General features: G+C 39.4%; 1 protein-coding gene across 3 annotated transcripts in view; it reads left to right on the top strand.

Moving 5' to 3' along the window:
- MARK3 (microtubule affinity regulating kinase 3) overlaps positions 1-14,932 on the top strand; it is a 171,941-nt gene extending 157,009 nt beyond the window's left edge. For 2 of the 3 annotated variants that reach the window (XM_030214150.1, XM_030214148.1), the window contains 2 exons: positions 1,409-1,435; positions 14,557-14,932. In XM_030214150.1, coding sequence (XP_030070010.1) covers positions 1,409-1,435; positions 14,557-14,902 — 373 coding nt within the window. In that variant the 3' untranslated portion in view covers positions 14,903-14,932. The remainder of the gene's footprint in view (positions 1-1,408; positions 1,436-14,556) is intronic. The other variant, XM_030214149.1, reaches the window with a different exon arrangement.
- Positions 14,933-15,569: the final 637 nt, after the last annotated feature.

The following is a 15,569-nucleotide window of genomic DNA, read 5'->3' as shown; positions in this document are numbered from 1 at the left end:
TAGCTATAGGGATCTTTTTGTTTTGATTTTGAATAAACTTAAGGAACTCACTAAAATTCCCAGGTATTTCACTGAGAAGGTACAGCTTTTTTTCAACCAACTTTAGATTTGTGTTGCGTGGATTCTTAACAGGAGCAGGTGAATAGCTTATGTGAAGTTCTAATTTTCTTAAATTCGAAGGCAAATAAGACTACATCTTTTTTTTTTTTTTTTTTTTTTTTGCATTTTAATATTCTATAGCTTGCGTTAATTACATTTTATTTTTAAAAAATGGTGGCATGGATTTTGTAGATAAAACATAATTCTACACCATCAGCTAGTTATAAACGTATGTATCAAAAGTATTGACTCCATTAAAGCTGTAAAAAAATATCACAGGTGTTGCTTTCATGTAATACTGATTGCAAACTTATTTTTGATTAGGCAGACTAAGGTGCTGTTTTACTAAGCCGCTTAGGCGCCAACGTGTGTCAATTTGGAGTTACCACGTGGCCTGTGAGTTAATTTCATTTTGACATGCATCCGCTACATACGCCAGAAAATATATTTTATTTTCTGGCGCGTGACGAAAATCAGGTGGTAACTTTGACTTGACGCGCATAAGCGATTACTGCACAGCTAACACAAGAGACCTTACCACTAAGTCAATAGCTGGCGGTAAGTTCTCAGACCCAAAATGGACGTGCGCCAATTTTTATTTTGCTGCACTTCTATTTTCAGCAAAAGTTTAAAAAGGCCTTTTTTACAGGCACGCTGAAAAATGGATCTGTGCTCGCCCAAAACTCACGCCTACACTACTATAGCCCATTTTTCAGCGCACCTTAGTAAAAGGACCCTTAACTTACCAATATGATGTGATTTCTTTCAAAAGAACAGTATATGCCTTTGAAGAAATTAGATGACTAACAAATATTGCTGTATTTTGCATTATGAACAAAGAATTAATTGTTTGTTCTTTGTGCCTTGTGATCTTACTTCATAAAGGTTTGTTTTCCATTGGTTAATGTAAGAAATCTTTATGGATATGGATAGATCCAAAGAGCAGTCTTCACATGCACAGAAATGCCATGCTCTGTGCAGTAATCCTTTCTCAGTGTGGTGTTTCTGTGCATGTAATTCATGCAGTATAGCCAAATGCCTGTTTGGATCAAGTTCTTAATGGACAAAGATTTCTCCATAACCACTGGCCATACAATTGTATGCTTGTTCTGCAGGGGATAATAAGGTTTCTAAAATGAAGAAAGAGAAAAAAAATCTTTCCCAACTTCAACTCCAACTCTTCAGAATCCAGATAAAATTAAAATTGCAGTGATTTGTTTCTTATTGATAGATGTTTTCGTTTGATATTGATGAGATATCAAGTACTGATTAGTCTTTTTTTTGTTTTGTTTTGCTTAATTTCTTTTAGAAACATGTCATTCAGATTTATCAAAAGGTAGGCTTGAATTGGCTCATACAATTATCTTTTAAACATGGCTTTCTAGCCTTGGTTTTCCGAAAACTAAACTTCTTCTTGCTAAAACTAAATACTGGTACTTTGGAGTGGGAAATGATTGAAAATAAAACTATTTAAAGGACCAAGGTACATGCATAACAAGCTGCTTGGCATGCCCTGTGCACTTTGCTTTCTGTCTTAGAGCCATTGACATGAAATAATTTTGTCCCTACTTTATACTAATATACTTGGCATGCCTATGTCTGAAGAATTCAGGTGCTTGGTTAACATTAATGAATAATGTTCTGTATTTGTATAAAAGGTAAGTGATACATTCATCCAGTCTGTTGATTTGGCCATATTCAAGAGTAAATAAATTGCTAACAATACAGTGCATCATATTTTTGAAATAGTGGTCAGCATTTTTCTAGTGTTGTTGTGAGTCTTGACTTAGACCTTTGAGGGTTACATGTTAAAGCCTGTGAAACATAAGAGCTTGAAAATGACATATACTGTTCATCCTAGATTGAAGAAACTCCATTGTCATTGTACTAACCAGTAGTAAAAGATGTGCAAAATACAGAAAAACTGCTATTCTTCACTTGGCAAATAAGTTTCTAGAACCCCATATGTAATGAGCCAGTGTATCATGTCTCCATAAAGAGAGTCTCTTTAAAAAAAAAAAAAAGTCTTGCATATCCGTCAGCTTTTGAACTAGTTGCCAAGCAAATGGGCAGCCACAATGCTGTTGAAGTCTGTTCTTTTTCTCTGAGTAGGTGAAAGGAGCTATATGTGCATATTAAAGCTGAAGAAAGGAGTGTTTTCTGGATAGCTTTCAGTCAACCCTGTCTGCTGAGATAAGGAAATGAGCTGCAAAAGAAAAAGAGAGGTGGATTGAGGAATGCCTAAGGCAAGTGGTTCCAAAAACCTGTCCTGGGGGAGCCCCAGCCAGGTTTTCTGGATATCCATACTTATATGCATGAGAGAAATTTGCATACGGTAGAAGCAGTGCATGCAAATCAATCTCATGCATAATCATTGCAGATATCTAGAAAACCTGACTGGTTGGGGTTCCCCCAGGACAGGTTTAAGAACCACTGATTTAGGCTTTTTTTTTTTTTTTTTAATGTTTGATAGATCAGGTTGTAACCAACATCAAGTCAAATGCAGCATTTCTGATCTAGATTATAACAAACCTTCATTGCCCATATAACATTTACGGCCCTGTTTACTAAGCTGCGCTAGAGGTGCATTAGCATTTTTAGCATGCACTAACTGTGTAGGCGCCTACAGTATTCCTGTGGACGCCTACACGATTAGCACGCGCTAAGTTTAGGCACACGCTTAAAATGCTACTGCACCTTAGTAAACATGGCCCTAAATATAATTTATATCTCATTTACACAGTTCCTCTTTTTCTTTCGGTCCTTATCTTAAACCTCTCCATGAAAAAATATTTCCTGATGCTACTCCTAAGTTTACCACCCTGCCCCATCAATTCATGTTCCCTAGTTCTGCTGCTTCTCCCTGCCTGGAAAAAATGTGTTTGTATATTAATGCAAAACATATGTCCCCTATCCTCCTTTTCTCTAGAGCAGGGGTTCTCAACCCAATCCCAAACCAGTGAATATGCATATCAAAAATTTGCATGAACTGTTACCTCATGCATATTTATCGTGGATATACTGATAATTGGGCTGGGTATATCCCATTGACTGGTTTGAGAACCCCTGCTCTAGGGTATACATATTCAGGTCTTCAAGTCTCTCTTCTCATACGCAAACCCCATAAAACATTTTTGTTACCTTCCTCTGGACTGCTTCAAGTCTTTTTATGTCCTTAGCCAGATACAACCTCCAGAACTGAACACAGTTCTCCGAGTGGGGCCTCACCAATGACCTGTACAGGGGCATTAACACCTATCTTCTCCTGGTTATGCCTCTGTGCAGCCCAGTATTCTTCTGGCAATGGCTACTGCCTTGTCACATTGTTTCACCACCTTTTAGATCCTCAGACACCATCATCCTCTGTATATCAGCCTCTTTCTCCCTCCCCAAGTGCATCACTCTGCACTTCACACTAAATTTCATCTGCCAAACATTAAACCATTCTTCTCAATTTTATAGATCATAAGAACATAAGCGTTGACATACTTGGATAGACCGAGGTCCACTGAGCCCAGTATCCTGTTTCCAACAGGTCAGAGTTACCTGGCAAGATCCCAAAACAGTACAATAAATACATTTTATGCTGCTTAGCCTAGAAATAAGCAATGGATTTTCCCCAAGTCCATGTTAATAATGGTCTATGGACTTTTCCTTTAGGAAGCCATCTAAACCTTTTTTGAACCCCACTAAGCTAACCGCTTTTACTACATTCTCTGGCAAAGAAATCCAAAGTTTAATTACACGTTGAGTGAAGAAATATTTTCTCCGATTCGTTTTAAATTTACTACTTTGTAGTTTCGTTGCATGCCCCCTAGTCCTAGTATTTTTGGAAAGAGTAAACAAGCAATTCACATGTACCCGTTCCACTCCACTCAGTATTTTATAGACTTCTGTCATATTTCCCCTCAGCTGTCTTTTCTCCAAGCTGAAGAGCCCTAGCCACTTTAGCCTTTCATCATAGGGAAGTTGTCCCATCCCCTTTATCATTTTCGTCACCCTTCTCTGTACCTTTTCTAATTCCACTATATCTTTTTTGAGATGCAGTGACCAGAATTGCACATAATATTCAAGGTGCGGTCGCACCGTGGAGTGATACAAAGGCATTATATCATCCTTATTTTTGTTTTCCATTCCTTTCCTAACGATACCTAACATTCTATTTGCTTTCTTAGCCGCCGCCTTACATTGAGCAGAGGGTTTCAACGTTATCATTGATGACACATAGGTCCCTTTCCTTGTCAGTGACTCCTAATGTGGAACCTTGCATTACATAACTATAATTCGGGTTCCTCTTTCCCACATGCATCACTTTGCACTTGCTCACATTAAATATCATCTGCCATTTAGATGCCCAGTCTCTGTCTTGTATCTTGGCACTCCAGAGGCTCATTTTGGGTGTCTGGGGCCTTCTAGACTGTCTTGCTGCTGTGTTGGCTCTCTTCAAACATGTCTCCAAACATTCATTGCCATACTTATTCACTAGCAGTCTCCTACAACTAGTACTCGCCTTTAATTTTAGGGCCTTTGAGCGTCATTTGGTACTTATTTACATTCTTCTGCTGTTTTAGGGTCATTCAGGTTTCAAGCTTTCTGACTGGTGGGCAAAGTGGCTATGGTGAAGGAAAACAAAATGGCTCTTCCAGAGCAGCAGCATTTGCTGCACCAGGAGGGGAGTTCTGAAAACTTTCCTGACAGGGGAGGGGGGATCAAGTCAGGAGGAGCTGCAGGGGGCTCCTCTGCTGGATTGGGTCTACAGTTTTTCCAAGATTTGGCTGACTGTTTCTAAAGGACTTTCTCTTCACTTCAGCTTCCTATTCAGGGTGAGGTAAGCACAGGAAGGGTAGAGGATCATTTAAGAACCTAGGACTGCACTGCTGAAGAACAAGAGGGGTCCAAAACATGTAACAGAAAAGCAGAACCTCTCAAAATACGTTTTGGTTTTTTTTTCAAAAATGTCCCAACACAATCATGCTTCACCCACAGGTTACATCGGGGCAAAAAGCAATGATACACTAAAATCAAAACACACAAATTTAAATAATTAGTTGGAGAAACATATAACAAAGATAACGAGTTGATTTTAATTTACTGTTTAGTAATACTATAACATTAATAACTCATGTTTATGTACATATAAAAACAAACTTGACTCAATAGAGGCTAGATTATCTAATCCAGTTTTTACAAAATTCGTAAATAGATGACCGAGGAGTAAAAGGGGCACTCAGGGAAGACATGGCTATAGCGGAGAGATTAAATGAATTCTTTGCTTCAGTCTTCACCAAGGAAAATTTGGGAGAGATACTGGTGCCAGAAATGGTATTTAATGCTGACGAGTCAGAGAAACTGAATCAAATCTCTATAAACCTGGAGGATGTAATGGATCAATTTCACAAATTGAAGAGTAGCAAACCACCTGGACCGGATGATACTCATTCCAGAGTACTGATACAATTGAAAAATGAACTTACAGAACTATTGTAAGTAATATATAGTTTATCTTTAAAATCAAGCAAGGTACCGGAAGATTGGAGGGTGGCCAATATAACACCAAGTTTTTAATAAAGGGTTCCAGACGTGATCTGAGAAATTAGACCGGTGAGCCGGGCAAAATGGTAGAGACTGTTATAAAGAACAAAATTGCAGAGCCATATACATAAGCAAAGGCCTGAAATACAAACTAATGCACTCATCTACCTTCTCCTACATGAGTACGCAGTTCTGGAACGCGTTGCCACGTCACCTGAAAACGGTCTATGAATTGACCAACTTCCGTAAAGCATTAAAAACTTCTCTTTGACAAGATATATCACAATGATCAACACATGTAACTGTAAAACCATTAATACATCCAGCATTATCTTATAATGCCTTTTGCTCTTACACTGTCATGTATTTCATCTTCATGTAACCCAAAACACTCTGCAAAACCAAATGTATACTCTCTTTTATTTCAGTATCCATGACGAATTGTAAGCCACATTGAGCCTGCAAAGAGGTGGGATAATGTGGGATAGAAATGTAACAAATAAATAAATTTAGTGAAGGGAAATCTTGCCTCACCAATCTACTACATTTCTTTGAAGTAGTAAACAAACGTGGATAAAGGTGATCCTGTCGTATTGTGTATCTGGATTTTCAAAAGGCATTTGACAAAGTACCTCATGAAAGACTCCAGAGGAAATTGAAAAGTCGTGGGATAGGAGGTAGTGTTCTATTGTGGATTAAAAAATGGCTAAAAGAAAACAGAGTAGGGTTAAATCCTCAGTATTCTCAATGGAGAAGGGTAGATAGTGGGATTCCACAGGGAGTCTGTGCTGGGACCGCTTTGCCAGTGACACGAAGTTATTCAAAGTTGTTAATTCACAAGTGGATTGTGAAAAATTACAAGCAGACCTTTTGAGACTGAGAGACTGGGCATCCAAATGGTAGATGACATTTAATGTGAGCAAGTGGCCTTGCTTGGCCACTGTTTGGAAAACAGGATATTGGGCTAGATGGACCATTGGCCTGACCCAGTATGGCTACTCTTATGTTCTTATGTAAGTGCAAAGTGATGCATGTGGGAAAGAGGAACCCAAGCTATAGCTACATAATGCCAGGTTCCACGTTGGGAGTCACTGACCAAGAAAAGGATTTAGGAGTGGCCTAATGGTTAGTGCAGTGGGCTTTGATCCTGGCAACCTGGGTTGAATTCCCAGTGCAGCTCCTTGTGACCATTGCCCCAGGTACAAAAATTTAGACTGTGAGCCCTCTAGGGACAGAGAAAGTATCTGCATATAATGTGTACAATGCTGCGTACATCTAGTAGCGCTATAGAAATGATTAGTAGTAGTAGGTGTCATTGTTGATGACATGTTGAAACCCTCTGCTCAGTGTGTGGCGGCGGCAAAGAAAGCAAATAGAATGTTAGGCCTTAGGAACGGAAAACAAAAATGAAGATGTTATAATGCTCTTGTATTGCTCTATGGTGCAGCTGCACCTTGAATATTATGTGCAATTCTGGTCATCGCATTTCAAAAAAGATATAGTGGAATTAAAAAAAGGTACAGAGACGGGCGATGAAAATGATAAAGGGGATGGGATGACTTTCCCTATGAGGAAAGGCTAAAGCGGCTAGGACTCTTTAGCTTGGAGAAAACACTGCTGAGGGAAGATACGATAGACGGCTATAAAACACTGAGTGGAGTGGAACGGGTAGACGTGAATCGTTTGTGTACTCTTTCCGAAGATACTAGGACTAGGGGGCACACAATGAAACTACAAAGTAGTAATTTTAAAACAAATCGGAGAAAACATTTCTTCACTCAATGTGTAATTAAACTCTGGAATTCGTTGCCAGAGAATGTGGTAAAAGCGGTTAGCTTAGCGGGGTTTAAAAAAGGTTTGGACCTCTTCCTTAAAGAAAAGTCCATAAGCCAAGATGGACTTGGAGAAAATCCACTGCATATTTCTAGAATAAGCAGCATAAAAGGTACTGTTTTGAGATCTTGCCAGATATTTGTGACCTGGATTGGCCATTGTTGAAAACAGAATACTGGGCTTGATGGACCTTTGGTCTGTCCCAGTATGGCACGGCTTATGTTCTTATGTTTATTGTTTATTATCATCCTTGTTTTTAGGGGTACATTTTCTCTCTTTCCTATAATAGAGATCTGAATCTGTCTATGCTTTATTGGAAGGAAACAGCTTTTAGATATGTTACACCAATTAGAAATATTTTTAACTAAAAAGCCCTTTATTAAACCTGTTAAGCGCTAATATGTGCTTAATGTGGGGGGAAATGGCCTAATACAGAACATGTTAAAGCATTTTGCATTAGTTTTGCCATTGCATATTCTAACCACATGGTATGTGTTTTGTTTGGGGGTGCTGAGGCAGACAGTGGGCGTGAAAGCACTTTTCAGCTAACATGCTGACAGCGTGCGCTAACTGAATAACACCAGGTAATTAAATAATTGAAAGGCTGAATTTATGGCTGTACTTGAAATGGGCTTAGTATAGAGGAAAGTTCTGTATTAGGATGCATTAAGCCCATTTTTTAGCACAGCTTAGTAGAAGGATGAGTGAGTTTCTGCTTTTATATGCCAGTAGTCTCTGTTCATGCAGGTATTTAGACCATAACACTCGTGTAGGTACTGAAGAAATTGAACAATCCACATACTTCCTCTGATGTGTCCTTGAGCCAACCCACTTTTTTTGTTTATCAAATATAAGAAAGATATAAGAAATTGTGGAAAAATGTTTTGTTTTTTATACCACTCCCGCACTAATTAAAACTATCCAAACTGTGTACAATAACTCCACCACCCTCGCTCCTACATTCAGTCAACCTCAAAACGAAAACTACATTAAAACTGATGGTAACCCTCCACTAAAACAAATTCTATCTCAGTCTTGTTTTAATTTAGGGTTCAGAGACCCCCAAGAAGGCTGGGGTGACCTTAAATCTGACTCCATCTCTAAATAGCACTAGTACTGGGGTAATCAAGAAGTTCTAAAAGGAATTGCCACTAAGAGAGACGTTAGGTCTAAGGAAAAGATACCAGCCTTATGACAAACTGGATTTATGTCACAGGTTATACAATGCAGCAAAAGATAGCCTGATACAGCAAAAGCATTTATACTTACAGCCTCTGATCATAAAGTGAAGTCCACAAATCATCATTTGGAATGAGGAGTTTATTTGCCAAGGTACAAGTCAAATCAGTGATTGACAACAGGCACGTACAATCAATTAGTTATAGGAATATAATAATCCGGCTGCAAACAGGTGTTAATTAGTTCCTAATCTTTTATAATTTCTTTTACCAGTTAAAGGTTTTACAAGGGAAAGCAATTAGGTAATTTGTCAATTCTGCTGGACACATTGGTTTCCCTTGGAGAGAGAGAGTGGCAACCCTTCTCTCTAGCTTAAACCAGGAAATACTCTGATTTTTATAGGTGCCCTCAGGATATGGATAATATGACAGTAGATATACCTGATTGGATCTATGCTAATGTCATGGTTACCACTGATTGGCTCATGCTAATGAGTAGCTTTTATCTTGCTAACATGGTTTTGTCTTTAGCTCGCTTGACCACAAATCTTAAGCAAGACCCTGCATCCAGCTACACCTTTCCTTTCTCACACCATGGCTGACCACAATCCTGCTCACCGGAAAGTCTCCCTCCCCTCTTGGACAGCTAGTTCCCTATTTTCTTTGCACCTGGCATGACTCACTCATTTCTCAACTTGTTGTTCTAACTTACATTAGAGAAAATTCCACTTTGTAACAGATACGGCTTCCATTTTGTGCTGAAATCCTCCATTTTGTTTCCATATCTATTGACCTAACTTTTCCTAATTTTGCTTATTTAGGCCTCAATCTGGGCTACAAACTAGGCCATATATTTTCCAGTAAGCTCCCATGTCAGCCATCAGATTTCTGACTCAGCCAAGGTCTGTAATGGCCTGAGCTCTATGACTGGGCCCGCCACCATTCCAGTGGGGGGGGGGGGGGGGGGTCTCTGGCTGTACCATAATTATACAGTCTTCAGTATCCCCACAAAATAATGTAACTCTATCTGTCTTTAGTGTCCCCACAAGCTTATTAAAATCCCTTAACCACTCTCTCCCACGTTCTTAAAGCTTTCCTGAATGCTTTGTATTGTCCAGTCTTACATATCTCCAAAGGTATTTTGTTTCTTATCACCGGCCTTGCCACTGAAAAAGCTCCATCCCTCAATCGAGATCTTTTAATATGTCTGATGGAGTATTCAATACTGAATTCCTGCTAGAAAACGACGAAAACTTCGTCTCGTAACGGCCAAGCTGAAATTCCGTCTGGGCATCTGATTACTAATGTAACCACAGCAGTTTGCGCTAATTGGAGTATTTGAAACAGACAGGAAGCCCCTAAATGCAAAACATTAATATTGGTAAAATTGAAAATTGCACCACCAATCTAAGCAATTGAGTCAAAACAAGAACCTAAACTCTGATCTAACAGTTCTAGATACTTGAGCTTCATCTGAGAATTGCCTGTTCCAAAACCATCACAAATCTTTAGTTTTATTAGGCATATCAAAAATTCCCCAACCATAGGTTCAGGGATTTAGTTATGTTAGAACAGCAAATCCAATAAATTTCAGTTTTCTGTTCGTTAAAACAAGCCCATTCTTGCATTACTAATTCTCAATACTTTGTAGATCTGAATTCAGTTTTTCCATCATTTTTTCTTCTTCCTCTGTGCAAGGTATAGTGAGTTGTACATCAGCTGCATAAATGACTTCGGTCCATAATTGTTCAATCATCAAACCCAATGTACATAAAAAGATAGCAGTGAAGAAAGACAAGACACCTGTGGGTCCCTGCAAGACCAGGTGCCAAACACACTTCTAGTATTAACTACCATTTGGACATGCTGGCCATTCACAAACGATCCTATCTAATCCAATACTGTCCTCTGAATACCAATTTTTCTATATCATTGTAACAAGAGGTCTTGATCTACAAAATCAAGACTGAAGGCCAGATCTAACATCACAAGTAGACCTCAGTCATGGATGATACAAATTTACAGATCTCATCCTGAATAGCTACTATCAGTTTGTCCTGTAATTTCATCTAAACTTAGATTGAAAATCACTTAAACGTTTAGCATCCTCCACGGATTCTAGAACCCCTCTTATCTCTCTACCCCTTCTAACAATTTTGCCAGGAAAGGCAAGTTGGTAACTGGTCTGTAGTTCTTACAGGTGCGAAAAATAAGAGGTTCAAATGCTTCATGTCAATAATACCAATAACACAGAGCAGCATATACTAAGCCAGTAGCTGTTTCTGAAATCAAAATCAACCTAAGTCCAAAACACTTAATATAGTAATCCATATGCCCAACATGTTTTAGCATCTAGTGCCTGCTTCTGGGGCAAATTTATAAATGTGTACAGATGGACAATCCACGTAAAAAAAAATGAAAGGAGTATAAACTAGCATATTCACCCCCTTCTTTCTTAAATAAAGGGGTAATGGAGGCAAATTTTAATTGAAAAGGAACCACATCCTTCTCCAAAATTCCTGAACAATCTTCAACAGGGGCCCAAGATTATCTGGCAAAGGTTTCCATATTATGAACTTTATGTTAATTATACTATTGGGTAATATTTGTTTTTATATGTACATAGTTGATTTTATTTACTATTTATGAGCTTTGCGTTTGTCAAATTATTTACATTTGATTTTAATGTATTGTTGCTTTTTGCCCCAATGCAAAATAAAATTGACTTTAATTTTTTAATAAAATTGACTAATTTTGGATGTTCTCTTGTTACACACCATTTGTGTAGGACCCAATCTATTTGTTCTATATTAGGGATACAAAATGCCTAAGAACATCTGGGTCCTCCTAGGGACCCGGGGTCTATTCCCACTTTCTCACTGCTGGAGAAATGAGAAGCAAGAGAGGATGAGGCTAGTTCCACGGGGATCTCCCTTCAGAAATCGTTCAGTGGTTTCATGGGGGACATTGAACGATTTCTGAAGGGAGTTGGTCATCTGTGGCCCTCTCTGTTCGACCATCCCTTCCCTCTTTAGTACTTAACATGATTTTGGGAGCCCTCTTTGAGCCCCTGAGGGCTACATTGCTTAAGGATTCTTATGTTGAAGATGGTCATCTTATTGGCAATTGTTTGAGCCAGAAAAGTATCAAAGCTTCGGCTCTATCTTGTCAAAACCCCTCTCGCTTTGATGCTCTCTCTCAGGACTCTGACCAGGAGACTTCATTAGCTGGATGTCCATACAATTCTGCTTCAGTATCTGGAGGAGACAAATGTCTTTAATCTCTCTGACCGATTGTTCGTAATTTTCCATTGCACAGGCAATGTCTTCGGCTGTACCTGAGCGGTTTTTCCTGAGGATATATTTGGTCACTGCTCCATTCCTTTGTGAAGCATTACAGAGCGAACGTGTTGGCCAGAACCTGATCAGACTTTGGCAGAGTGGTCCTTCAGGGGCCTTGTCTTCCCTGGCCAGTGAGATGCAGACTAATGCAGCTGGATGCTAAGGAAGGTACAAAAATTACACAGAGTTGGGGCAAAAATCACTCAAAGCTGGTCACACTAAATGACAAAATCAAAGTAAGTCACCTAAAAAAATTACTAATAATGCCTTGGCGCCCCCAGGCATAGAAGCTTGAACCCTGGATTCTTTTGTGAGGAAGATGTACCAGGCTTCAGTGCTGATCTGTATACAGTCTTACCAGCTCTTCAAGAGCGTTTAGTTGTGAAGCAGACCGAGCCTTTTTGCCAGTTGGTCAAGCAGCAGAAGGCGTGTCTCAAGTTCTTGGCCAGGGACACCTGCGACACTTTTGGTGTGGCATCCAGGATCGCTGCTCAAAATATAGCAATGCACAGACTGTCATGGCTGAGTGTTTCTGACTTTGGAGCATTCTGTTCAGCAGAGGCTGGCAGATGCCCCTTGCCGGAGGGATAATCTTTTTGGAAAGAAGATAGAAGCACACTGATACCATCTCTTTTGTCTCCAGCCGGGTGCCTTCTGCATCCACCTCCTCGTCTAGGAGGGTTTTTTGCAAGCCACGGAGCAGTCCCTACTATTCTAGGCATAGGTACACTCCTTCAGCTCGTCAGCCTACTTAGCCCCAGCGCACTCGTTCACATCAACAGCGTGCGCCTAAGGCAACTGCTGCTCCCCAGTCGAAGCAAGAGATGAACTTTTGGCTCCAGCAGAGCATAGCAGCAATAAAAGTGTCCATCCCGTATAACTTGCTTGTTGGGAGGAGGCTACAATTTTTTTCACCAAAGGTGGCCTCTCATAACCTCCGACTGGTGAGTTCTTGAAATAGTGCATCTCGGATATGCCCTCAATTGGCTCTCCAAACCTCCAAATTGCCCACAGAGAGCTCATTCAGCTCTCAGCATGGACAGGTACTTGCAGAGGAACTCTCAGCCCTTCTGAAGGCCCATGCGGTCGAATGCGTTCCACCAGGGGAAGAAGGGCAGGGATTCTATTCCAGGTACTTCTTTGTGCAAAAGAAAATGGGGGGAGGGGGGGGATGCATTATATATAACAATAAAAAAATTAAAAACAATAACAATGTTTTTTATTTTTATGTGTTTTTATTGTTATAATGTTATGGGCCAAGGGTATATATGTTTGCTCCTAATAGTGTTTGGCTTGTATATGTTTTTTTGTACAGTGTCATTATTCCTCAGATTGTATGCTGTTCATATTTTACTGTTTACTTTTTTAATATTTTTAGATATTTCTATATATGCTTTTTGTACTGTTTTAGGGACTCCTGACACAGGCCTTAGGGGCCCAAACACAACTTGTGTCGAGTCCATTTTATTTTGAATAAAGCTACTGATGTGAACTCTTTGAAGTCCATTGGACGTCCTTTGTGCATCATCCTTGTCACCTTCACTGGGGTTTGCCTGCCTTGAGCTGAATGCCTGACTTGCTAGTCGGTTTGGACAGACAGTTCTGCAGAATTTGTTTGGGGTCTAGAATCCAACTCCACCCCCTTAGGCCAGTTTTTTTTTTTTGTTTTTTTTGTTTTTTGTTTTTTGTAATTCCAGGCTGCACTCTCACACAGTTTGTAAATAGTTTCAGGTTAGTTACTGAGCCTGGTAGCTAAGGAGTCCCACACGTGAGAATATGGCCTGCTTGTTCTCAGAGAAAATGAAGACAGTTACCTGAAGCAGGTATTCTCTGAGGACAGCAAGTCATTCATTCTCATATACCCTCCCACCTCCCCTTGGAGTTGTCTTCGTTTTTGATGTGCTATATTATTGTTCTGATGGTCTTGCACTCTTGTGGCGGGCGAGAAGGCACTTTAATCTCCACACTAGGCGATGTGGATAACGTCACCCACATTTGAGAATGAACAGCCTGCTGTCCTCGAAGAATACCTTCTACTACACGTATGTATCTTTGCTTTATGGGAAAGCAGATTTGCTTCCAGCTTCTCTGAATTAATCACCCTTCTGATATCAAAGTAGGTGAATCGACCCTTGAGATGACAACAATTTAGCATGGCAATTGGTTTATTTGCAGATATTAGTAAACTATAGGAGACAGCATAAATCTATAATTCATTATTTATATACTTTGTTACATTTTAGACCTAATGTTTTACATATTTTAAAAAATATTCAACTGAGATACTATTACTTATGTTGCCAATAGTTTATATAGTTGGCCAATAGCACTTTTAAATATGTAATTGATGCAATATGGCCTGGGTGTAGATATGTCAAGAATCCCTACAAATTACTCATTACTTTATTATTTTAACTTTACAGAAAATGTATCAAATGTGTGTTTCATGTGCTATAAACCACAGCAGTTCAAAAGCAAAGCGCTTTGTTAGCATGATAATTCAACCACTAACAAGTGAATTTAAGGGACTTAAATGTAATGTGGGTGCTTTTTTTTTTTTTTTTTTCTTTCAGCCGTAATGTCTCTGGGGAACACAAAGATGAAAACAAGGAGGCAAAGCCTCGTTCGCTGCGGTTCACCTGGAGCATGAAGACAACCAGTTCTATGGATCCAAATGACATGATGCGAGAGATTCGCAAGGTCCTGGATGCCAATAATTGTGACTATGAGCAAAGGGAACGTTTCTTGCTTTTCTGTGTCCATGGAGACGGACATGCCGAAAACCTTGTACAGTGGGAAATGGAGGTGTGCAAACTGCCAAGACTGTCACTTAATGGAGTTCGCTTTAAGCGAATATCGGGAACATCCATAGCTTTTAAAAACATTGCTTCCAAAATTGCCAATGAATTAAAGCTGTAAACTTTATTAAAAAATGATATTGTAAACTAAGTAGCCGTTATAAGTGTTTTCCAGCAGCACTGGTTGAAATGTATAAAATTATTTAGGCAATAATTTCTGCATCTTCAGAATCATGATATGAAAACGCGCTGCTGAGCCGGGAGGGAGAGTTGGACATTTTTTTTTTTTTATAAGTGCACTACAGCATTAAAGTTGCCTCCTATGTAAATTATTTACCCCTTCTGCTTTATTTCCATTTGTCTGTCTAGACGCTGGTTGAAACCAACATAAAAAGTATTCATTTGTTAATATGCATCCAGTATGCATGGTGGACGTATGCGTGTGTACATTTTAGAGACAGCTCTATAACTGGGACACGGTGGGAGCCTGTTCTGTAAAGGAGTATAAATGCCTAGGTTCTGTTATAGAACATTAGTGTAACTGATAGTTAATTCTGGTTTAAGTGCGAGCACCTAAATGCGGCAGATACCCTTGTAATTTCCAGTATGCTGTAAGTTATATGCATAGTAGGAGCTCTGCCAATGTCAGCACGTGATCTGCCCTGTATACACCCCTTGCAAAAGCACACTATAAGTTAAGTAGGTATTTATAGAATAGTACATGGGCAAAAGTTTTGCATTTACACACATGTAAAGCATATATGCCATCATTATAAACATTTAAATGC

The sequence above is a fragment of the Microcaecilia unicolor genome, chromosome 9 (genome assembly GCF_901765095.1).
Source record: "Microcaecilia unicolor chromosome 9, aMicUni1.1, whole genome shotgun sequence".
Taxonomy (NCBI): Eukaryota; Metazoa; Chordata; class Amphibia; order Gymnophiona; family Siphonopidae; genus Microcaecilia; species Microcaecilia unicolor.
Note: the sequence above shows the minus strand (reverse complement) of the source record. Positions and strands in the feature narration are given on the sequence as shown.